The sequence below is a fragment of the Plectropomus leopardus genome, chromosome 12 (assembly GCF_008729295.1).
Source record: "Plectropomus leopardus isolate mb chromosome 12, YSFRI_Pleo_2.0, whole genome shotgun sequence".
Taxonomy (NCBI): Eukaryota; Metazoa; Chordata; class Actinopteri; order Perciformes; family Serranidae; genus Plectropomus; species Plectropomus leopardus.
The window spans coordinates 14,585,951-14,611,332 of record NC_056474.1 but is presented as its reverse complement, the minus strand read 5'-3'; the positions used below and the strand labels follow the sequence as shown (position 1 = coordinate 14,611,332).

The following is a 25,382-nucleotide window of genomic DNA, read 5'->3' as shown; positions in this document are numbered from 1 at the left end:
ATGAGAAAGAAATGTGGCGATATAGTCATAAAGGGAAAAAAAATTAGCATTCATATGATAAAATTGTGAGAATGATCCTAATGTACCCGGATTGGCACAAACAACTGGAAACGCTGTAGTATGCATGCCAGGCCAGTAGTTGGCAGTCTAACTTTGTAATGACACACCATCGAAGAACACCACGTGTATGTAGCATAAGATGACGCACCAATCAGCACTGCTAAATGCACTGATGAACATACACCCTAGCCTTCGATTCAGTTGACATTATCATCGTACAGTCTTCAAACATCAAACTTGATGTTGAACCTGAGTTTATAAGATCTGTGTCGCTCAGTGTAACTTGCACTTAACTTACATGATTGCTAAAATCGCACAGTCTGTAGGAGGTTTCAGATAACTTACTGCGCAGATTCTCCCCCGTGGTGTCATACTTGTCGTGAATCCACTCTCTGGGATGGGGGTAGAAGTTGGCCTGGGATGCAGCGTAGCCCAGAGGATCATTACTGACCCAGACTGTCAGGTAAATGTAAAACACCTCCGCCGGGATCAAACCCTCTGCATCCACCAGCCGGCGGGAAGTCAGCTAGGGAGAAATGAGTTTTTGTCAGAATAAATGGTGAAAAAAAAAAGACAGATGATAACAGAGTTGTCTACGGTGCCACACACAGCGCAGGAACGACATGTGGATTCTGTTTTGAAGTGCAGCTTATGGACATACCTGGCTGTAGTTAAAAGGCTCTTTCTTGGAGCCGGTCTGGATGAGGAGCTTGTACGCCAGCGCTCCGTCCTCTGTGCCGTTACGATAGCTGTCAGAGGTAATCCTGCCTGCCTGCCAGTCAGCATCAAAAGCTGCCTGAAGACCTGCGTGTGAGGTAAAATACACACACACAGAAAAGAAAATCTTATTGTGGTTGTCATTTTTAAATATTATGACTTCTATTATCATAAAATTATAGGAACTTTCCTGCACGACTGTCTATAGTTAAAATGTGAAATATCAAGTTTCCCTTTCTGTCCTTTTTTTTTTGTTCAGCTGGCTCTGATTGACCTGTTGGTTATCACTTCCTCCTGACTGGGCCTCTGACATGTTCTAGCCTGAGGAAACACACACACACACACTCACACGCACACACATGAAAAGATAACCTATGACCCCAACCTGTCTACTGCACCACCCCTGAGCCCAGGTGGATGGGGGAAAACAGCATGACTGAACTTTCATTCACCCTTTGCACATTCTCACCTCTGTGCACACTCATTCACTCCTCTCCTTCGTAAAAAAAAAAAAAAAAAAAAAAAGCACACCTGAAAAAACCTGTTGCACTCTCTACTGGACCTTATTATCAAAATTTCCAAGGGGACAGACTTATTACCTGACTCACTAAAAAAAATAATTTTACTCAGCCGGGACTGTTACCTTTGAGCCAGTCCTGGAAGTAGTGCAGCCACATGCGTGGCAGTTTGTTGTCGCTGTCTCTGACCACGTATTTCACAGAGTTGAAGGCGTTGTGCAGCTGGATCAGAAGCCTCTGTGATCGGGCGTAATCAAACCCATCCATGGTCACCAGGTACATGTTGTAGAAGGAGAAATACTTGAACTGGGCGTCAATGAAATCGTACTCCTTGGTGTCGCGCGGAACGATGTCGGTCAGGTAGAGGCCGTCGTGCACCATGGTGGTCCCGTACAGACTGAGGCCCAGGAGGCCGAGGAAGAGAACCACCACGATGGCTTTGCTTTTGGGCTTGAGGAGCAGAGGGGCGTATTTCTCCCTAGCAAAGCTGGACAGGTTCCAGTGCAGGAAAGGGAGCGGGACGCACTTTTTTCCCGATTTGGAATCCTCCACCTGGGCGAGGAGGTCCCGTGTGGAGCTGGAGGTAGGGGTGAAGAGCTGGGAGCCATATGGGTCCGGCACAGAGGTGGTGGTGGGGGAAGGTGTGATGGCTGGGGGAGGGAAATAAAAGCAGAAAATTGGTGTTTTACTGACTTTAGAGAATGTTTTGAACAAAATACAATGATTGTCAGAGGTTTAAAGGTCCAGCATGTAGGATTTAGTGGCATCAAGCAGTGAGGCTGCAGAACTGAAACTTTTCCCGTGAACAGTGATGGATGAAGTATTGAGATCCCTAACTCAAGTAAAAGCACTTATACCACACTATGAAAATACTCTGTAAACAAGTGAAAGTCCTGCATTAAAAAGGTTTGCTGGAAAAAGTATGTATAATCAAGTACATGTTCTTAAAGTATTAAAAGTAAAAGTATAAAGAAAAATAAAAAATAAATTAAAAAAAACCCTCAAAATTATTTAAAATAAATTCAAAAAGGACTTAATTTTTTTTTTAAGTTGCTAATTAATTTTCTTTCAATTTCCTAATACATTAATGGACTAATTGTTTCAGCTGTTCTTGTATTAACATCATATTTTAATTATTTATGTGTATTTGTGCAAAAATTTAATTTGTAAAGTAATTAAAGCTATCAGATAAATGTAGTGAAAGAAAAAGTACAATATCTTCCTCTGAAATGTAGTGAAGTGAAAGTACAAAGTGGCATGAAAACAACAGACTGATGTAGGCTTGAAGTACTTAAAATTAGTACTTAAGTACAGTACTTTCGTGAATGAACTTAATAACATGCCACCACTGGTTAAGAACAGCATATATAATTCCTGCCAATAGATGCCCCTAAATCCTCCACACTGGACTTTTAGTAAAACGTCTTGATGTACCTTGAGGCTGTGACGTGGGGCAGACGATGATGGACGGCGGGCTGGTGGAGATCTGTGAGGTAGGTGGTAGGATTGTGACAATATGCTGTCCGGCTGCATCACACTGTGTGAACGCCTGCACTGTGGTGGTGATTTGGGTGCTGGTGGTGATTGTCGATCCCGCTGTGTACTGGTGCGCCGTTGCTGTTGTAGGCGTGTGCGGCTGCTCTCCGGCATCTGACAACTCGTGCGGTGAGAGGTGGATGACGCGGTCGGAGCAGGGGCTGTACAGGCAGCAGAGGACATCCAAACGCTTGTCCTCGCGCCGGTGGAGGTCCAAGCTAAGGATGGCGGGGAAGATGAGCAGCACCATGGCAAAGTTGAACACAACTACAATGGCCGCCTGGGGAGAGAAATTGAGAAAAACAAAGTGAGAAAAGACAAAGTAGTTATGTGAAATTACAGACACCCTAACCCAGCTGGAGAGAGTCAGGGCTCCTTCTTTTTTAGTTTTTGGTATCTTAGACCACATCCCAGAAAGTAAAGAAAAGCCTTACTCTAAATCAGCAGCCAGGAATGCTAAGCAAGCCAGAAGGGGAGAGAGAAAAGAAAGAAAACAGCACCAGAATGAAAGAACTACTAGAAACACTGGGAGAAAAGGAACAGGGAGGGAATATATATGTTGCGAGTCTGTGCAAAATCACCACCACTGCCGCCGCTGCCTCCCCACTTACCCCAGCCCCTGAAGCTGACATTCTAACTGGCTGTGGTTTCCAGTGTGTGTGTATGTCTACGTGTGCGTATTTGTGTGTTTGCTTGTGTGTTTCAGACCACCCACAGTTAGTCACAGATCAGAGCAAACCGCCTTGACGGGCCAATGATATACTGATCCACTCCTCCCTCCCTTTCCGTCTCTCTCTCTCTCTCTGTTCATCACTCTCTTAGCTCTGATTATTCCACATTATACACACACACACTTATGCACATATACACACACACGCAGAAACACATAAAAAATGTTGGCCCTGTAGGTGCAGCGGCAATAAAACTGGGAACAAAGGCTCTCCTCGCTCTGAATGAATGTCACCTCTCTTAAGTTATCTCTTTCATTTTCAAAGGAGCCTCTGGCCTCTCGGTGTGCGATTGTGCACACATGTTTATGTCTGTGTGCATGCGTGTGAGAGTGCGTGCAAAAAACATACCTGCAGAGAGAAAGCTCGCAAGGCAGGGATGGGTACAAGAGCGGCCATAAAGAACGCAATCATGTTGTTGATGGAAGTCAGAGCCACGCTGGTGCCGGTGCGACGTAGACAGTCCCCTGTCCGCTCCTTTAAAGCAAAAACAGACAGCGTTCAGTGAGGAGAAACAAGGATAGGAGAGAAAGATAGAGGATAGAAAAAGAAAGGAGAGAAAATGCTAGGGGAGAAAAGGATAGAAGAGAAAATGACAGAGAGAGAGAGAGGATAGGCTAGAAAAGGATAGGTGAAAAAAGGATAAGAGTGTCTTAAAGGTACCTTAAAGGGGATGTTACTTCCAGCCTCTGTGAAGGAATGAGCCAACAGAAACATGTCATCCACACCGATCCCAAGCGCCAGGAAGGGAAGCACCTGGGATGACAAAAGGTCAGAATTTAAAATCTGGACTTTAAATCACAGAGGGATCCCCCTTTAAACACTAATGTAACACTGTGCATGTATACAGTTTCCTTTGTGTCGTACCTGTGTGGTGGCGGCATTGAAGGACAGGCCAAGCAGGGAGCAGAGACCCAGTCCTGCAGCCACTGACAGAGCCACCAACAGCACCCCGGCCAGCCCCACGGCCCCCTGGGACTTGGCGCAGTCCCACCTTAGCATGGTTACACAGGCGTAGGCCAGCTAGAGAGGAGATGTCCATATTTAGTAATTTTATGGTAAAGCTTAACATCTTTGATGAACTTCAAAACCATAATCGATGGATTCAAAATCAGTGATTATGCTCACCATGAGCAGGTATCCTCCAGCCACCCTGATGACGCTGACATCAGAGAAGGATTTCATGATATCGTTGAGGGTGGTGGTGGAGAAAGCGTGGATGGACTGGCTGGAGTTCGATGGGATGCTCTGGTGGACCACCTGAAGGATAAACATAAATTATTCATCAGCAAGTCCGGATAAGTAAAATACACCAAATTATACATTCTTGAGCATGTTACCTATAGCTATAGCTACATGTACTACAATACTAAACTTGTTTTTTCCACATGAAAACACACTGCCCAGCCCAAGCCTCTCCTACTGCCCCATATTTCTTGGCCCTCTAACAGAAAAACTACCCTGTCCCTTTGACACGTGCATGTGTGTGAAAGTGTGTGTGTTTTTACATGTGCTAGCATGTGTGTGAGTGCGTGTATGTATGACAACTGAGGAGTAATGAGCACAGATGCCAGAGGTTGTGAGGTCAAAGGTGAGAGGGATGGGATCACATGGCCTGGGAGGCTGCTCTCTCTGCTCTGTACCACAAATGGACCAAAGTTTCCCCAAAAGCTGTTTACCTGTCCGCGTTTAGTCATTATTAACTCCAATTTAACGGTTCTTGTTTTTTTTTAATGTTTTACGAAGAGTTGTCATGTCTTCGTCGATTTATGTTTGGGTTTGTTATCACTCCTTTTCCGCATTTGTCCCTCACCCTCCTCCACCTCCATCCTCAGCGTGGTGGGTGTCAACTATCACAGCAACAGCTTGTTCCTATAACTAGGGCTCTGACAGAGAGAGATGGTTGGCCTACCACACACACACACACACACACACACACACACACACACACACCTACTGCCCTGGTCTGCCCCATGATATGCTTTACAAGGGAGCCGAAGACTGATGGAATTCAGACACTGCAGAATAAGTCCCACACAATGTGTGTGTGTGTGTGGGTGTGTGTGTGTACCAAAGCAAAACAAAACTGCGAAGGGACAAGGAAATGCCTCCTCAGTTTTCTCATTCTCCTCTTACTTCTTCTTAGTGGCTACAATTAACATCTAAACTTCTGTCCAGCTTTACGTTTGCATGTGTTTTATTTTAATTTGAGCATCTGAGAATACATGATATGTGTGATAATCGCGTACCTCCACAAACTTCCTCTGCCAAGTCTCGAGGATGGCGGTGGCCTTTTCTTCATTCCAGTTAATGTCGTGGATCTCGTAGTCGTCTTTAAAGTGCTCATACAGCTGCTTCGGGCTCATCAACAGGAACATGGTTTGGAGAGCCTCCGCACTGCAAAAACACAGATATAAACACGTCAGAGATGCCTGGCTCCTTCTTAAAACATGCTTTATTGTGTCTTGAGATGAGTTGAAACCTCAACTGCATCATCCATCTCATGACTAACACATTAAAAATCACCCAGTTAGACTATTTAGATGCTCTTGGTACCTACACAGGAACAGGCCTTTCTGTGATTGGCTAAAGGCAGGTGCCTTTTCTTCTAGGATTTGTCCGCCTGCCTGCCTGCCTGCCTGTCTGTTTGCCAATATAAACAGCTAAAAGCAGGTGTTATCTAGTCTGCCTGTCTGCCGGTCTCTCGGCTGCGATCCCAGATGTCCTCAGGTTTTCTTGGCACAGATGCAGCGAGCAGCGGTGCTGCTCAAAATGTGAAAGAAATGATCATAAATCACATCCAAGAGTAAGTGTGGCGCTTGCAGATGGGACTGGAATCCTCTTTCATTCAAGGCTCTGTTGGGCCTGTGTAGGTCATGATCTGGGCTCTGACTCAACGCCGTCAGTCCGTTTGTATTGGCCGTGCTTTTAAATCCAGTTGAAGTCAATAGGAACAAACAAAACTCTGGAGAATGTCTATTTAAAAGACAGGTCAGCTTCAGAAAAACATGAATCTGAATGTTTTTCCTTTCTTCTATATCTTGTTCTTTGGTTCCTTAAACAGCAAGGGTGGGGGGGCCTTTATGTGGCCGTCAATCATCTTTAATTGGCCTATCCTGGACCGGGGTCAAGCTGGAAACCGATCCCTCTCGGTACCAGGCATTCCTAGCATGTGTCTGTTGGGTTATTAGGGGTTACACAGATTCCACAGTCACGGCGGCTCACATGCTGACGGGTTGCCTGCTCGGCTGACAGAGATCACACAACCCCGCCTCACTATCACATCCTCCAATAAGACTAAAGCAAACTTATGACACACTGTAAATCTCCTCAGAACTTCAGTGTCTGATCTTTGTTTTCATGTCTTAATAAACACACACCTCAGCAGAGCATCCTGGCTGCTCTTGACCCGCCCTCCCAGGATCAGCTCCTCCTGCCAGTGCATGAACTTCCGGCTGAAACCATGGCAACCACCCTGGAGACGCCCAGCAATGTCAGGGCTCTGAATGGACGAGGAGCAGAGAAACAGATGGAGAAACACAGAGAAATGTGTTAGGTGCTAGTTCTGAGTGCTGCTTTCATCTACAGTGTCTTGTTGTACATGATGACTGAACTTGTGTGTGAGTTTACCTCTCCTTGCTCCTTGTTAGGTGCACTGAGAGGGCAGTCGGGGTCTGAGGGGTCGAGACATGGCCTGTTCATGTAGGCATGTCCAACCTAAGGAATCAAACATTACAAAAGACTCAGTAAATGGAAGAAAAAAGCATGCAACTAGATGAGTTTTTGCAGTAAATCTGTACTGTAAAATCTGACAAGTTGGTCTACTTAAAAAAAAACATTGCCTTGAAAAACATAAGTAAATATAACTTTTATCTAATTGTTAAGTTTACTTAAAAAAATGTATATATTTACTTAATTTTGTAAAGTTGTTGTAAAACTTTACAAACTTTCTATGTTGTAGTGACAGTGTACTGTGCATTCTGCTGGTTACGAACTATTAAATCATAGTTGTATTTTCTTAAATATGTTAAGAAAACAGAGCTCACAGATTAACGTCATCATTGGAAAAATCCTCTTTGTAATGATCAAGCTAAGTCAGACTAACTTTGTTCACTAAAGTTGATAACAGAAAGAACAAAATAATTCAACTTGTTATTTTTAAGTTGCAACTACTTCACAAAATTATTTAAATACAGCTACATTTGAAGTAACCTTAACACATAGATATAAAGTACACATAAATTAAGATTTATAGTGATGTTTACTTTCCTTTTTCTGTTTCAGAGGTTCTTTTAAGTTCAACTTTTCAGATTTTACAGTGTGTCCATCTGTATTTGTGTGTCCCACCTGGGCTTTGTCCAACATCTCCTTAAATCCCTCTAGTGAAGTGAACTGACTCAGCTCCTCCATCAGCTTGACTGGATCTAAATTCATCCACTGGATATCTGGCATACCCCTGGAGAGCAAACACACACATACGATGAGCACCGACCCAAGAAGACGAAAGTGTAAAATAACTTTTATCACTTAGTGCCTCAGAAGCTGCACGGCTTTGCATTCCTGCTAATCTTTACTGTGAGCAGGAAAAAAAACTATTATTCTTTCAGTTAGATTCTCTCTCCCTGGTTGTGCTGAGGCTACGCAGGAGGCTAGCTGTAGATACAGGATAAAATAGCGTTTATTATCCTGTTTCACGCTGCCACAATGCCCGGGGAAAAGGCATGGTGGCTGCCTGCTTGCTTCCATTCCCCAATGTCCTGCACTGAGTCATAATGATTACCTCTGCCTCCCAAACATCTTGATAAGGAGGGAGGGAAAAGGAGAGGTTTCTGAGGGAAATAGGTGAGGCGTGAGAGGAGAAGCAGAGGAAATTACTTTCACATTGTTTGTTGTGAGGTGTTCACAGACAAATGACCTCATTTAAAGCCTCACCTATAACGCCATCCTCCTTCTTAATGAGATAAATTCATAATTTGCTCTATACTTAGTGCTATATATCTGTTCTAAACCAGTGGTTCCCTACTGGTGGGTCGCAGTCCAAAAGTGGGTCACGGGTTTATTCTGAATGAACCGCAAGTGACTCGTGAACAGTAAAAGACACACTTTATTTTGAAGTGACAATGAATTTCTGGCACAGAACTTTAATTTTGAAGAGCTGTTTGTGTTTATTCTTGCAATATGTTTCATTTTTTTGGCGTTCGATTTTGTTAAATAAAATTTAATATGTGGTCATTTATGAAATTCGTGGGCCTTGAACTAATGACTAATGAGAAATCTGGATACCGTGGCTGGACCAGTTGGGGACCACTGCTCGAAACTGTTAAAATGGACAGCTTTCTCATACTTGCTTAAGGGGTTAATGTCTGTATTTTAGACATCTGAACCAATATGTTAGCGTTGAATCAGATAGATATCCTGCTTCAACCTGAAGCTTCCTTCAGTTTTTACTGAATTCATCCTTTGGAAAATGAACTGTTTCACTTTAGTATTACTGATCTTCAAATTAGACAAGCAAAAACATACATAATATGCAACATTATTGGCAAGATTTTGTGATTCAGAGACAGACAAGATTGACATTTTTCCGCAGTCACACAAAGAGACAGACAGACAGAAATGGAAATAAAAGAATCCCAAAGTATCTCAACTCTAGGCTCAATCTCCCTCCAATGGCTCATGAAGGGAGCTCCTCTCCTATTCCCACATACCAGGGTCCCTTTTGCTGCTGCTTGCAAAGACACACTCCTTTATCAGCTAGTTTTTGCTTGAGTGAACCAGGCCTGGGCCCTTTTGTTTTTTCATAGATTGCTGCTCTTTGTTCTCCCAAGTTTTTTCTCTCTCGCTCTCACTCACTCTTTTTCCAAGCTGCTTCTCTCCCTCTTCCCTTTTCTCTTTCTCTATCTCTTTTTTTTTTTTTAGTATTTAAAACCAGAGCTGAAGTGAAGCTAAGGGCGACACAGGCCTCAGTGACCACCACGACTTCCCTTCAGCTCCACATGAAAAAAAAACGATTGATAAATAACAACAGATGCCGAACACTTTGTGCGATTTACAGGAATCCTTGGAAGACGTGTGAATCATCAAAGACCCCCGTCTCCCTCTCTGTGGCTCTGCTTTCACACAAGCCAACTGGGAGATGCTGAGGATGGGAAACTTGTGTTTGTTTCTGTACGTGCTGGCTTGTCATGCAACATACCGCTTGTCAGCTCGAGACAGAGATATAAACAAATAACTTGTTTGCAAAGAAACATCTGCTATGATCTAAACTATCTTTTATAAACCAAGGACTCAATTGAAATATCACTTTGGATGACAAAAAAAGAGCTCTCTTTCAGTGACTCAATTTCTCAAGAGAACTTCGTCCTGAAAAAAGGAGAAGGGAAAAAAAATCTGCAAATGCCCAAATACGCCCAGACTCCACTGTTAACCGTCTTGTAGCCTCTCTCTGTCTTTCTCGAGGGACTTGAGGCTTGAATACTGCCCATTTTATTTGTTGGACAACTTGGGAGCTGGGAGCCCGGGGCATTACCATGAGAATGCCGAGTGTTAGCCGTGAGCTGACAAAGCCGGCCCCCCTCCCTCCTCCGGGGCCCCTGCACTGATGGACACTCACTCGTAAACTGAAAGAATGCTTACCATTGTCTGACCCAAAGGGCTCCCCTGCCACCACCACCACCGCCGCCGCCGCCGCCTCCCCGCCCTCCGTTCTACCAACCCACCACCCAGTTGCTGCTGCAGTCATCTCCTCTCTCTCTCTCTCTCTCTCTCTCTCTCTCTCTCTCTCTCGCTCTCCATCCCTCCCTCGCTGCATCTCTCCCTCACTTTCTCTCTTTGAATTTCTCTGTCAGGACACCCCCCTCTGGTCCCTCTCTGGGCCCTAAAAGAACTCTATTACTGACCGCTGCTGTCAGTCACAGCACCCACTGACAGAATAGTGAAAGCCCAACTGTATGTCTCCATCGAGCATGTGTTAAAAGTTACGAACCCCTCCAAAAAAGCTCCAGTCTGCAACGCAAGTCAGATGGAAGCAATGACAGCAAAGGGAGAGCCAAGACTTTCTATGAAATGTTTTAATATGCAAAACAAAAAAAGAAAACGTAAGTTGGGTCAAATATTCTGAGACTTACGGTAAATAGGCGGACCCTCCCTGTAGTTTGGCCCCTTCCCAAAAACAGTCCAATGGGGTGATTATCATACAGGGGAATAGCTTGTCAATCATCTGGGATCAGGAAATAGAAAGGAAGCATGATTAAACTTCAGAAAAATCAGGGAAAATATGTAAATATATGTGTAAAAAAAATCAATAACTTACCCTTTCAATCATGACATTTTCTATAATAGGAACTCCTGATTTATAGCATATTTTGTTAAGATCCCATGACCTACAAGATATAGAACAATTTTGTTGATTTAAAACTCTTATTGTTGACACACAATGGAGTTTCATAAAAACATTTACATGTTTAATTAAAGGTACACTTACTTTCCAAACAGTGACACCTGGACCTTGCTGGCGGACAGGGCAGCTTCCATGTGAACGAGCAAAGCCTCCTGGGTAAGAATATTGGCGCCCTCTTCTTTGGGGGTCTGGATGAGCATCTGTGAGGTAAAAACCGACTCTTCTCCTTGCTTCTCCTTGGTGTATCGCAGCTCCGTGCTCACCCGACTGCCAGCTAGAAAACAAAGAATAAAGAACAAATTAATACTGAATTATAGATGGATAGATAGGTAGGTAGATAGATACTGTATATCATTCATACATGCTCAAAATATCTTAAATGTAATACAAAGACACACACACACACACACATTTGGATCCTATAACGACGTGTGTTGCGTGCATATATATGCACACACACACTTCCACAAGAACACACACATATATCGACCAACGCCCTTGGCCTTCGCCAGTGTTGGTTTTGAAGGCACTTCACACAAGCCAGCGTCTGGCCAAAAGAAATGAGTAATACAGCTTCTCATTGGCTCCTTCTGCAAAACAGATGTGTCCTGTTCATTCGGAAAACCAGCCTTCTGATGCCCCGAAACCCTCTACCACTCTGCCCGGGGCAGCAGATATCGATTTAGACGTTTTTTTAGAGAAGGAGAGAAGAGTTGGAAAACAGCGAGTGGCTGCAGAGGTGTTGATACGGCGCACAGAAGACGAATGAAAGACATCATGGCAATACTAGGAGGTAAATAATGTGAAATGGATTGATAGAGAGAGATGGATGTCAGAGGTGGTGATGAACATAAAAGAGATAGAAAGAGGATGAAAAAAACAGAGGGAGAAAGAGAGAGAGAGAGAGCTATGTTGTGCTGTGCGGTAGACTCCAGCCCCCTAATTACAGGAGGTTGCCCTGAAAAGAGTTTGCCAGCCGGGGGGATCTGTGCCTGTGCCAAGTGGACATGAAACATGCCGCGCTGGATCACAGAGGGCCCGTCTGCCCCTCTCGCTGTCCCACTACATGACAACCCCAGAGAGAGAGAGAGAGAGAGAGCGAGAGAGAGAGGGAGGGGGGTAGTTGGGGGAAGTTTGGAAACAAGGGCTACCTCCTTCTTAATTCTAACTCTCGTCACTCTTTTACTCACTTTCCCCACGCTGCCCTCAACTCTGATCTATCCCTCTCATACACTTTCTGAAGCTCCTGCCTCTGTCTTTCTCTCTGTCTGTCTCCCTCTTTCTCTCCGCACCTCCCCCCAAGCCTGGAGCAGGCTCCTATAATTGATGGGGAGAAAAGAAAAAACAAACTATTCAGCCTACACCGCGAAAGTGTGAGATCAGGTTAGAACTCCGGGCCTTGGAGACGCAGTCCAATATTTCTAGGCTTCGCTTTCAAGGCTTTAATTACCTACGCAGGGGCTTCGGAATATAAGGTCATCTTGTTTATTTTGCAGTCACGGGTGCCTTTTTTAAAGTGTCTGGCTCAAAAAAAAAAGTTGTTGCTGGATTTTCTTTGCACATCTGGTGCTACAAAAATTTAAAGTCTTTTTATTCCAAGGGAGCCACAACATTAAAACAATGATTTCCTCAAGACTCTTGTACTTGAGAAAATTAAGATTTTTTTTGTGCTTGTTCTTTATTTGACTTTGATCAAACCATTTTCATGCAGATTTCCAATCAAAAAAGGCTACTGCAAAATGAAACCCTTTCCGTCCGCGGACCTCTTTGACATCTGTTAAACCTTTTTTGACATTTCGTATGTTAACCTCTGCAGTGTGGGGTTTTGATCCCAACAGGAACTGGGTGGCTCGGAGAGACTCTGGCTCTGTAATTACAGGCCTCCTGAAGTAAATTATAGCTATTTGTGTCTCGTTCCTCCCATCTGGACCACCCAGGCAGCCAGTGCTCTCTCTTCTCGCTCTCTCTTTCTCGCCTTCTCTCCTCAACCCCTGGTCCGGCCCCAACCACCCAACTCTGAGCTCCGCGACTCCTCTGCTCAGTTCAGCTGTGCTCAGCTCACCGCTCGCTCCAGAAGGAACCTTTCTTTTCTTATCTGTCTTTCCTGGTTTCTCTTCTCCTTTTCCTCCTTCTTTCTCTTTCTCACTCTTTTTTTCAATCCCCCCCTCTACCCTCTCCCTGCACTCTGCCTGCGCTCCACACAGCCTTAAAGAGACAGTTCCCGGAAATTTTCCCACCCTGGGAAGAAAGCGCCTTTGAGTGTGGAAACCCGGGGGTTTCAACACCCCAGCGGCTGGTAATTTTACTGCATGAGCAATTTTGTAACATGAAATATTGGTCTGTGTTTGGCAACACGATCAAGAAAAAAGAAGAATCACAAAATGATAGTAACAACTCTAAATTAAATCACGTCCGCTGGTCTTTCATTGGATGTTTTTGAGAAACTCGACCACCATCTGACAAATTTAAGCAAAACAACTCGACTTTGCTGGGTGCAACATGTGAATTCATTTATGAGCTTCACCACTAAAAGCACTTTCACAACAATTACGACACTGGGGAAGTAAAAAAAAAAAAAAGCAAATGAAAAATGTCACAACAAGCTCTAACATGGTTTCATGGCTGTCTGTGTACGAAAATAACGTTCTTATGAATGCGCCTGTACACTGGACCCCATCTCCACTTGACCCTCCATCCCAGAAAGCAGAACACCCAGAACCCCCTAACTCTGCGAAATATGTGTGGCTTCTCACATCTGGCTTCTCGGACGGAGGCGAGGCCATCTTTAAAGTGCTGTGCTTCAAATTTATTCTATTCTATTCTGTCGTTGTGGCTTACAGGCCTAGTCCCAGTTCCAGGCCATGCTAGGTCAGACCGGGCCACCTTCAAAGTTCAGTGTGGTAGATTAGCTGGATTAGGGGGCCTCTGAAAGGCCCCACGCTGCTATGGAGGAAGACCCAAGACGAAGAGGGCTGAAAGCGACATGTATGCTTTTACCTGCTACGTAATGCATTTGAAGTTTCCTGATTTACACAGTGTGGCAGCATGAGGAGTAATGAACTTCTACACAGAAACTCAATTAAAGATAGATTTAAGGGGGGGGAACAGCATGGTCCATGTCATACTTATCAGTTTAATTTTCCATATCAAAAATGATCATTAGAAAATTGGAAAATCTAATAAAGTTTTCCAAAAGTGTATTTTTCTTTTGTCAGCTCAATGTAGAATTGAGATTTTGACGTTGTTTTTTTCTCTTTTCTTTATTTGTGAAATGTTGAATAGAGAAATGGAAAATTGATCAATTGAAAATGAGAGAGATTTTATTTCTAATCGTGCGTTGTTTTGCCTGAAACGGCGGGCTCTATGTGTCGCTCTCTTTTTACGCCAGTCTTCAATCAAGGATTACATCCGGTCATGGCGGCACACGGATACTGTTGCTGCAGGTGAGTGGCATCAGTTTTTCCCTCTAAATGCACATTTGTCAGACAAGGCAACTCATAAGGAAGACTGTGTTTATATAAATATACAGCAGATAACGTGAGAGCTATGTTAAGTGATTTTTCTGTATTTATCAGGAGGAAAAAGCTAAGTATGCTAACATATGTAAAAAAAAGACAGAAAGCTATTCCCTGGCTGCCATCTTCTATCCATTATTTACATTTTCTCTCAGTCGGGTGTTTTTTTTTTGGCCTCTAAAAGAGCTCTTTTATTTCTTTTGATTTTCAGCAAACGAGCCAAATGAGAAATTCATTCTCTTGGCCTGGCAGTACACAAAAAAACCCTCTTGGCCCTTTTGTCACACGTAGACCCACCAGAATCAGGTCTGTGCCCCACTTTGGGTCCTCAGCCCGGCCCTGCCCTATGGCATTCCCTAGCCAGGGCACCGCCTAAGGCGGGCTGCCCCCAGCAGATGGGCCGTTCCTCCATACAATCCTTCAGTGCAGCAGCTCCAGACTGAATGCAGACCCCTTTTGTCATTCAACCCTTCAATTTCTTTCAGATGTTTCCCAACAAACAGCGGAATAAAATAAAGAGGGAACGTTTTCTTCACAACAAAAGCAAATGGACCAAAACTTTCCCAGCCTGTAAAACAATGCCAGAGTTGGCTGTGGGAGGGTGAAGCTGGGGGCAAGAAAGAGAAGCTGGCACTTTGGTATCTTACCTATAGAAATACAGTGTGTGTGTGTGTGTGTGTGTGTGTGTGTGTGTGTGTGTGTGTGAGTGTGTTTTTGTCCTCACACGCACGCTGTATCTGTTCATTAATCGTCCAAGACAGTTTTGTTATTTTATGAGAAAATCCTAATTCGTGTGTGAAAACAAAATTGATCAGTTTCAATGTGTTTAGCTGCCACCATCCTGATAAATAAAACAAAAAACAATCACCCTGAGATCACACCTTAAAAACAGTATAAAACAGCGACAACAACATGAAAAATCAGCTTCACTTACATTCTATTCAGATGTGCCAGTGGTGTTAGCCACCACACATAAATTTCCACCAGGGTTGGCATTTAGGCACTTTCTATTTCCATATGTATAGGCTTGCCTCTGCTAATTATGCTAATCATGGGCAGAGTTGGCCACTGTGAAAAATAGTCACATTAGACACTCCACTGACCGCTAATACTGCTTAATGTGTGGTTGAAACATACATTCATCCCCGCCTGAAAGGCAAAATTTTTCCACGTTGCTGGTCTCATTCAGAAGAGAAATGAATTTATTGAGCCCAAGAACCATTTCTTTTTTCCCTCCCAAGTACCAAGAAAATGTTCAGTCTCTCTGCATCTCCCTCTCCCTTTACTTTTTATACTTTCATGGTGTAAAGACAGAGGCAAATGGTGCAAACTCTAAGGTGACTGGTGCCGCTTTATTTCGCGCAGACCAAAGACAAAGGTTGCCCTTCAGCAGGGAGAGAAAGGGTGCCACGCTATATTGATTGAGTTTTCATTATCCTGTTTTCAGTTGCATTGCAGCCTTTATAGCATGTTGCATTCAGTGTTGCAAAGACTGACAGTCCAGAGGCCTTTTTATAAAAAGCTTTGCACTAAGATAACAGTATTAAGTTTTGCGTTATCACTGTAAATGTAGCCAAATGACGAAAAATTCGAAATGGCTGCTTAAAAAAATACATGTAGAGAGCAGAGAGTGTGTTTCCTGTATCACGGAGGCCATGTGTGTGTCATATGCATCTATAGCTACTCAGTGTGTGTTTATTTGTTGGGGGGTGGTCTAGGTCTGACTGTTGAGGAGTGTATGTTTTTGGGGGGGGATGCTGAAAAAGGGGATGGAATGAGGGAGACTTGGATTGAAGGATGGCGGGAAGGGGGGTGAAATAAACATTTAGAAGTGACCCAGGTTGACTCTGGTCTTGTTTGTTCTCTCTACCAGTGAGGTCCTGGGCCCTGAGCGCTGGGAGTTTATTTATCTAGCTGGGGCACCACCGCGCACTATTCACCTCCAATAATGCCTCATAGAGCTCCCTTTCTCTGTCTGAACTGGGGCGCTGTGTGCGCTCCGATGAATTATAGCATTTACCTGCTGTGCCGCTCTGAGGTTTGTTTAGAGAAACTGCTCCAAACACCGAAATACCCACGTGTGCGTTCGCTCATTTGCGCAACCTCAAGACGTCTTTTCTCTCATCTCTCAGGCTCTCTTTTCATCAATCTGTTTCTTGGTCTGATTTCATTGCTAGCTGGCTAAAGCTAGCACTTCAGTCCCTGTGCATTCATGCTATGTGGTATGGACTCTACCTCCCCCTTTCCTATCCTCTTTCTACATGGCCTCTTTATGGGACATGTGGTGCGCCTGCTATCCGGATAGGCCCTGTCTCACTGCACTCATATTTGGACAGCTTGAGTCTGTGTACATGTCTGTCATGCCTCACCTAAACTCTGCCAAGAAGGATGAGTTTAGTTAATGTAAGAGTAAACACCAGCACTTTTACATGGAGGCCGTTTCTTTCCTGTCTTTTCCCAAACAAGCTTTTCAAATACGCCTTTGTAAAACAAGAAACATCTGAGCCGGAAAGTCTTAACAATTGATACAAGACTTAAAATACAAACACAAAAATCAGATTTTAGTCAAAATTTCAAGGTTCTCTCTTACAGAATCACCCCGTCACAGTCCTTTATGGTGGAAGAAAGACGAGCATGAGACACTCTCACGCTTGATGTTTGTTCAAGTGAGACAGGCAAAAACACAGGCAAAAAAAGTGTCAGCTAGCCATAAACCTTCCGCCCTGTTCCTGCCCCAACCCCCCAATGTCTGCTCTCATCCTTCTCTTCTTCCTGCACCTCTTCTTTTTACGATCTCTCTCTTTCTGCTTGTGGACAATACAGACTGAGTCAGCTCACACCAACTTTCACACTCTCAAAGGTGAGCATGCTGTTAACTGTGTAGGACACCATAATGCACTTTGACGGTATGCAAAGAGTCATTTGCAGAAAATGTACGAAAATTGTGGAGTTATACAAATAAAATGTAATTCTGGCACTTCCAACTGATATATGTTAATAGTCTTCATACATGTGGTGTCACCACTCAAGTCTAGACTTTCCAAAAGCTACTCTGTGATGTAACATTTAAAACACAGCTTGCTAAACAAGACCTGTGTGAGTAATTGAAGGTATTTGATGGGTGATGTCTGTCGCAGATTCTCTGTGTGACTGAGCATTAAGCCAGAAAAAGTCCTTAATCCCCTTGTCAGACTAAACACCCTGATACTGTGGTTTCTATTCTCACCTACACAGGTGTGAGCACTGAAGGCATTCAGTTAATTAACCTTTTTACTCTCCTCCTTTACAAATATGCAAGAATCCTTAAGACAACCAGAAATGATATGAATAAAGGGGAAGTATGTTTTGCGGGTTTGCATATAGACAATAACTTTTACCAATTTGTCTGTCTCTATTTCCTCTCTATAGACAGACTCCACTGCTGTGCTCTGCTTCACAGTGTTTTGGTGCTGTAGGAGGGGAGGAAGCAATTAAAAAAACCCTGGTGGCCTGACTTAACAGAGCAGGCAGACAGACAGGTAGAAATATAAACAGACATACACAAAGCACAGGCAGACAGACGGGCACGCAGTCAGGAAATTCAGGCGGGCAGACAGACGGCTAAGGAGCCTGCACACACTGAAGGTGGCAAAGATGACAAGTGGATGTGTTTGTTTATGTGTGGGACGTGTGGGGGCTGCAGTGAGTATGAATATATGATGGGAAGCATATGCCCCTAACACATTCACACACACACACCATGTTGGCAGCGTTAACACATACGGTGTCAGTTCACAGCTAGTTATTCTGAACAAATGAGGAGTGGGGAAGGTTTGTTTACGGTGCAATCTCGAAGAGCTGCTTTAGAAGATTATTGCATTACATTTCTTCGAAAAAACATACACAAAGACAGTCGAATAAAACTCAATTTAGAAAAATATTATAGGTCTGTTAATGTGTCTTATTAGAGAGAATATCATCCCTGCCTCTTCTGGCTTATGTGCAATGGTGCATGTGTGTGTTTTTCTGTGTTTGTGTGCATGTGCCCGCGAGAGAGAGAAGAGAGAGAGAGAGAGAGAGAACTAACCTCTCCTTGTTACCGAACCACTTTACTCTCCATTGAGGCCCTAGCAGCTTTGTCAATGGGCTATTGGTGGAAACAAGGCAGGCAGAAACTTTAGAAACATGGCCACGGCCTCTTAAAGGCACAGCATTCCTTTTCAACCCCCCCCCCCGTTCAACTCTCTCAATCCCACAGCAAAACAACTGGCACACAAACATCTAAACATCTCCTTTAAGAGATGGATCTGCCAATTAGCTCAAGAGGTAATCCCGAAGCTTTTACACTAACCAGAATGAAACCAAAGAAAAAGGAAACTGTGGAAATTCAAAGTCTTGTCGCCTGCTTTTTTTGTTGCAAATTCAGGGTTTCGTAAGCTAATAATTACAGGTTTGTTTTTTTTATTAAATTATGCCTAATACGACAGCATATTTAAATTCCTGTGCAAGTGAAGCGCACAGCCTCCAAACACTTCTCCTAACACCAGCAGCGTGTGATTTTTTGCAACACCTCCACACACAGCTCCTGTGGGAGCCGCCTGTCCCCGTCCTCCGGTGACATGGTGGGCTTAAAAAACCCCATAGAGTCTGTTTATATTCACCAACTGCTGTAGCGCTTTTAGAGTGTGCAAAACAGGTGGGTAAACTTCAGCTGCATTCACTTATATTTTTTCTTCTTGTGAGGAGGAGAAGAGGAGGGAGGGAAGGAGGGAGGGAGGGAGGGAGGGGGGTTTAAGGGAGGTGGTGCCTGCTTGCCTGCCTGCCTGCTTGCCTCTTGTTGAATGGAATCCAAGAATAGTTAGGGACCACACAGGGAGCCGAGGGGGGGAGGGGTCAGAGCCCTCAAAGATGGCTAACCATTCACACAGTCCATCTGCTGCGGGGATCAGCCCCGGCACTGAAAGCCTGGGGGTTTAAAAGGAATTTGGCCAGTGTGAAAAACCAAATAAAGCTGCCTCTACCGCTGAAAATGTACAGATAACTTAAATGTAAGATGCACAGAAGGAGCGGAAAAAGAAAGCAAATGCGGAGGTTTGTGAGTCGGCGCAGAATCTCAAACACAGTCATGCTTAAAGGACAAGCGACAGATAGTTAAGAGGAAGAGAGACTATTGTAAAGCGGTCATGTCAGTGTTTGGGTTTCTCAGGTAAACTGGGACTTATTAAGACATGAACAGACATGAGCGAACACTGAGCCTGTGGAATACAACATCCACAACACACAGGAAACACAGACATAAACTACTACACAAAAGGAGGTTAATGTATACCTTGATTATTTATTACTATGAATTGTATCTATTGCCACTGCGCAGCCCTTTGCTTGACTTGATGATGCATTTATTTATGGTACTATTTTTAAAACTGTTTTAGTTTCTGCTTCAGTGTGATAGGAGTGTCATTGTTTTACTTAAGATAGTGAATTTCTGTGTTTATTTCTGATGTTGTCCTTTATGTATTTTTTTATGTTTTGATGCCTGCTGCACATCATATTCCCATCAGGATAATAAGGGTGAAGTTGAGTTGAGTTGTGTTAGTGTTCTGTCTACAAGCTATTTGTGAAGTGATGATCATTCTAATTCACATCTAAACAAGCATAAAAACAACTTGAAACCAGCTCCCACAAATCTTACTCCTTGCTGCTTTGCTTCAGTCTGGTCATCAGAGCCAGTCGGTATATCAGCTGAACACCTAGTGCCCTCCCATGGCACACAGATGACACTAACTATCAGGGCCATTCTGCATCTTCCCACAAGCCACTATTGTCATTTACGCTCCCATAAGCGGAAGAAATCAAGCTCATCAAAATCTACAAACTCCAGCTAATTATTCTGCACAAAAACTCCAGCCAGGAACCTAAAACTGACCTCACAAAATTACCCGAAAGATTAGTGATGCTGCATTTCATGTGAGAAACGCCACAGTCTGCCACACAAAAGACCAACACAAACATCTTAAACTCACCTTCCACCCATAGCTGTTCGATGTCCGTTTCGATGGCTGCGACTCGGAGTCCCACAGACAGAGCCCCGAACACTAAGAGTCCAATAAAGAGGACCTTCCCACAGTGCCTCTGGATGTGGCAGCCCAGAGAGAACAGGAGGGCCTGGAACCTCGCCCGGATCCACAGAGGAGCTTTCTGACCTACCGCCTTCCCCTGGATTCAAAGCAGGAGGGAGGGAGGGCGAGAAAAGGACAGCATTATTATCACTATGTTACCACACATAAATAATGAATCATTGCAAAACTGTCCACAAAGGCAGGAATCACAGCTTGTGTTTCCATCTGCATCTCTGACAACTTAGATCCTGGATAACACATGCATCTGTGTACTCAGGTAAGTGTCTGTGTGTGGAATTTAAGGTGAAGATTTGTCTGACAAGTTAAGGAGCTAACCAGCTAACCACACATCTGAATCCAGTGCTGTTCTACTCTGAGTATGTGCTGTCAGTTTCCTGTTAAAACCTCATGTCTATCGCCTTAGGTCAGTCCAAACGTGGGACGCGATCTTCCATGACACCCCACATCTGAAATGATTTAATCTGCACAGTTGTGGCAACAATTTGTACAAATGTTAAGCTTTCTGGGGAAATTGTAGTTTAAATGTACAGAGTGCAGAGAAACAATAAAAAAGCTTAAAAAAAAACACAATTTCCATCCATTCAGAACAAATCCAGGATTTAATGGAGGTTAATAGTGAAAAATCAGATTATAGCTGCTGTTTAAGAGCTATATAAACAATAGGCCCTACTGTTTATCAAATAGGTGTCATTTTGTGTTATACACTTTATATGAATCCTAAGAGAGAATTCAGTATGATGTTAATAATATATGATGTTTAACAGAAAGGTTGTTGCAACTTTTTGGGTAAGTGGAAGCCTTGTTCGATCACTTTTGAATGCACAAAATGGGTTGATTGAAAATAAAGTTTCAACTGACATCTATTTCCCTGCTGTGGTAGTCTACATTATATAGATTTTTCCCTCTTGTTTGTCATATATCTGTTAAAAACTCTGCTTCAGGGCGAACCATTCAGCCCCCTGTGCTACAAATGTCACTGCTGCAGAAGACATTGCACTGGTGTTGTGGTTTCTCTCAGCAGTGCTGAAACACGTCCAAGCATCCGGGCGGTCCAAAGATGCTTTGTCAGATCAAACTCAATCAGTGAATTCCTTTACAGGACCCACCACATTTCCAAACAGACCCCGGGCCAGTGCGCTCTCCGCTGCCTGCACAAAGCCAAAAACACGCACAACACTGCTGGGATATGGGAACAAACCCTCACTCAACTCCCTCCTGATGGCTTTAACAACTAAAATGAATGAGTGTCCATTCAAACAAACTACAAAGTTAACATGGTGCCAAATATGAAACTCCTGTTATCTCTTTATTATTCCAGGGGGGTTCCCAAAATGTCATGCGAGACTCAGACTTCTTACAAGTTTGGCCGCAGTAAACATTTACTAACGTATCTATATCAACCCCTGATGGCAATTTCCATGCGTTTTTCGTTAAATGATAAACAGTTTAACTGAACTACTCCTGCTTTCGCTGTGGGCTCCCTCGGGGAGCCCTGGTGGTCCCCGGACCCCAGTTTGGGAGCTGCTGCCTCAGCCTACATTCCCACATGCGCCCTCAACTCTCGATTAGATAACGGCTAAATCAAACCTCTTAAGACTTTTCATTCACATTTGCGGACTGAATGAAATCCGCACTATACTGCGAGCGTTGTATCACCTTTGAGATTTGTTTAAGTGCGAAAGCAGCGTGGCAGTAGCTGGGTCTCCGGAGCACGTCTGGGTTCGCAGGCGGCTGGGAGCGCGTATAACTCGGGGGTAAATCTCCATAGACGCCGGCCCCTGGGACCCCGCGATCCGAGGCCATAGTCCAAAGAGGGTGATCGGGGCGCAGAGCGAAGCGACAGAGAATTGGTGCGAGTTCAGAAAAAGCGACAATAATCCAACATAGAAGAGGAGCGCATCCAGCACCGCCGGCGACAAATTAGAGGAACGCTTTCTAGTCTTCCCTGGAGCCAAACAAGTCTCGAAACTCCATCCCAACATTATGCGCCGAAATCCGTATAGATCCTTCAGTCTTCATTCGTCCCGATGGTTTGTGAAACGACGTCTCAGAGAGGAGTAGTAGTAGTTGTAGTAGTAGTAGTCTGAGCCGTCCGTGTCAAGTCTAACTCCGATCCCGTAGCGGTAACATTTGGAGAAGTTCGCCTCTCGGCAAATCCTGAAAAGGGAGGTTTGATGGAAAAGTGCTCCGGCTCCCATTGGCCAAGGAAGAGGCAAATTACTTTGCAAACATCGCCTATTATTAGCTGCTAAGCAACAGCTCACCAAAGTGGAGAGAGAGGGGGACCACCCAGGCTGCTGCTGCCTGGGCTGGAGGGAGGGGAGGAGGAGGAGGGCGGGGGGGGAGGAGGAGGAGGAGGAGGAGGGGGAGGGAGAGAGGAACTCTTTCAATAAACTGCACAGCCGCGCACGCACACACATGCGCGCGCACTCACGCACACAACTTGCTGCCTGCCCGCCTCACTTGCTCTCTGAACATTATTCCCAGTGGCTCCAGTTTGTAAGAAGCAATCGCACATGCCATCTATTGATATCACAGCCGCAGGCACGCACGCACACTTTTTTCCCTGTTTCATCAGCACGAGCCAATCAGTGAAAGAAAGAAAAAATCAGCTTTTTGGACAAGTATGTAAACGTGATCATTTTTTAAAAGAATTGCAGATCTTTCAACACTTTTCATATCACTTCAGGGCATCTCATACTTGATGAGCCTCACATTTGTTGCAGAACACCCCGAAATGTTGTTTTTACCCTCTCACATCTTTGCAACCACACTGTAAAATCTGACAAGTTGATCTTATGTAAAATAAGGGGAAGCCTGGAAACTGATTGCCTTGAAAATTAAAGTAAATATAACTATAGCTAAATATTAATTTATGTTTACTTTATATCTAAGTGTTAAGTTTACTTTAAATTTAGCTGTTTCACTTAATTCTGTGAAGTTGTTGCAACTTAGAAATGCCAAGTGAAAATACCTTGTTCTTTATAAGTGCTAGCAACTTCAATAAACCAAGTTAGTCTGACTTAACTGGATCACCACAGAGAGGATTTTGCCAATGACAAATTTAGGAGATCTGCTCCACACGTGTGGAGCTAATTTTTTAAACGTTCAAAGGAGCATTTTCTAGTGTGGGTTTTTATTTATTTTTTGGTATCTGTTTTCACTTTGACCTAGTCTTTACAACTTTAGGATGTGCATGCTGCTTGAACTTTTGTCATTGACTGGTTTGCAACCAGCTGAATACAGGCAGCCATATAGCACAGTAAACATGGCTTACTGAAGTTCCTTAAACTTAGAAAGATTGATTTAACCAAACCGGGCATTTTAAAGTTGAAACAACTTCACAAAATCAAGTACATTTAACTTAATTGTATGCAAACTTAACAATTAGATATAAAGTCGACATAAATAAGGATTCATAGTTATATTGACTTTTTCAGTGCAATTTGTTTTCTACATTTTTTAAAAGTAAAATCAACTCTTTAGATTTTACAGTGCATTGCTTTTTATTATAAGCAGCTGCACTGTAAACTCACAAGCTAAGCTTACTTTAAGTGATATCAACTTAAGTTTTTAAGTAAACCAAGTTGTGTCATGAACCAAATAATTTTGCATGTGCGTAATACGGAAGTTTGATGGAATGTTTCATTTATTTTGCAAGTTGGATGAAGCTTTATTGAGAGTAGGTAACTGTAATAAGTCCTGGGGAAATCTTAAGTAAAGCCAAATATAAGATTTAATCTGAATATTTCTTTTCTGTTTTTCTTTTTTTCAAAGATTTTTTATGAGGCCTAAAAGTGTTTTTTTTATGGCACAATTTTGTTTGTTACCACAAACACTGGTCTTGTCTCAAGACACTCAGAGTGTCATTTTGTTAAAATGAAAATAATCCTGAACATTAATCACTCTTTACTATGCTTACTTTATTTATCAGTGACAATCAGTTTCCTAATATTACAAAGTAAGCAGCTCCTTGATAAAGTCAGACTAACTTGATTTGATTAAGTGGCTATCACTGACAAAAAAAACAAGTTAATGTCACTTGTTATTTTTAAAGTTTACTTCACAAAATGAAGTAAATACAACCAAATTTTTTAAGTAAACCTAACAAATCCATGTAAAAAAAAACTATACGAAAGAACCATTTTATTACTTACCTTTTTCAAGGCAAAATCCTCGACTTTTTAAAGTAACATCAACTTGTCAGATTTTACAGTGCGTGTGTGAAGTGCATGTGTGTAGCTTTTTAGCACTAACAGCTGTAACCTCAACTCTTGTGGCCAAAAGCTTCTAAAAGTAGCTTGATAGGCCTTCTTACACCCTCGAAAATATAACCCCACATCCCTGTAAATTTTACCCTTAAAGGATTGCAGGAATTACTCCACATATGCGCCTCTTTCATCAACACCTCGAAGTTGCGTAGTTCAGTGTGACACCCTTATCTCTGAGGCGACTTTTGGAAGGTTTCCATGTCTTGCCATGCATGATTTCATGAGTTCAGAGAGCAGTTCACCTAAGAACAACACGTGAAAATGAAAGAAAAAGAAAGAATGAAGGGGGGGGGGGGTTCTCAGACCAGATTGTTTCTAATCTCTTTAAAAGAAAGACGTTACGAGAGTCTTGGTGGTTTGCTAATGTAAGCCCCCATTGGCCCCACTCATGACAGTATGGGGGTGAAGAACAAACACTTTGCCAGATTACACAGTCATTCTGCGCCTAAACGCCAACCTGTGCTGCTGTGGAGGACATTTGTCAGGTAGCTGGTGCAAATTTGAGGCCCTTTGGGCGAC

At 43.4% G+C, this 25,382-nt stretch overlaps 1 protein-coding gene across 1 annotated transcript in view; it reads right to left on the bottom strand.

Annotated features, from left to right (window-relative positions):
* Nucleotides 1–22,768, bottom strand: part of ptch2 (patched 2) — a 32,987-nt gene extending 10,219 nt beyond the window's left edge. The window contains exons 1-17 of the mRNA XM_042498232.1: nucleotides 22,249–22,768; nucleotides 20,476–20,668; nucleotides 11,043–11,232; nucleotides 10,872–10,941; nucleotides 10,687–10,778; nucleotides 7,907–8,015; nucleotides 7,190–7,276; nucleotides 6,940–7,061; nucleotides 5,809–5,956; nucleotides 4,688–4,819; nucleotides 4,427–4,582; nucleotides 4,223–4,315; nucleotides 3,911–4,036; nucleotides 2,730–3,111; nucleotides 1,421–1,945; nucleotides 722–864; nucleotides 406–586 (exon numbers count right to left, since the gene is read on the bottom strand). Of these exons, the coding sequence (XP_042354166.1) occupies nucleotides 406–586; nucleotides 722–864; nucleotides 1,421–1,945; nucleotides 2,730–3,111; nucleotides 3,911–4,036; nucleotides 4,223–4,315; nucleotides 4,427–4,582; nucleotides 4,688–4,819; nucleotides 5,809–5,956; nucleotides 6,940–7,061; nucleotides 7,190–7,276; nucleotides 7,907–8,015; nucleotides 10,687–10,778; nucleotides 10,872–10,941; nucleotides 11,043–11,232; nucleotides 20,476–20,668; nucleotides 22,249–22,395 (2,896 nt within the window). The 5' untranslated portion in view covers nucleotides 22,396–22,768. The remainder of the gene's footprint in view (nucleotides 1–405; nucleotides 587–721; nucleotides 865–1,420; nucleotides 1,946–2,729; nucleotides 3,112–3,910; nucleotides 4,037–4,222; nucleotides 4,316–4,426; nucleotides 4,583–4,687; nucleotides 4,820–5,808; nucleotides 5,957–6,939; nucleotides 7,062–7,189; nucleotides 7,277–7,906; nucleotides 8,016–10,686; nucleotides 10,779–10,871; nucleotides 10,942–11,042; nucleotides 11,233–20,475; nucleotides 20,669–22,248) is intronic.
* Between the last annotated feature and the right edge of the window lie 2,614 nt (nucleotides 22,769–25,382).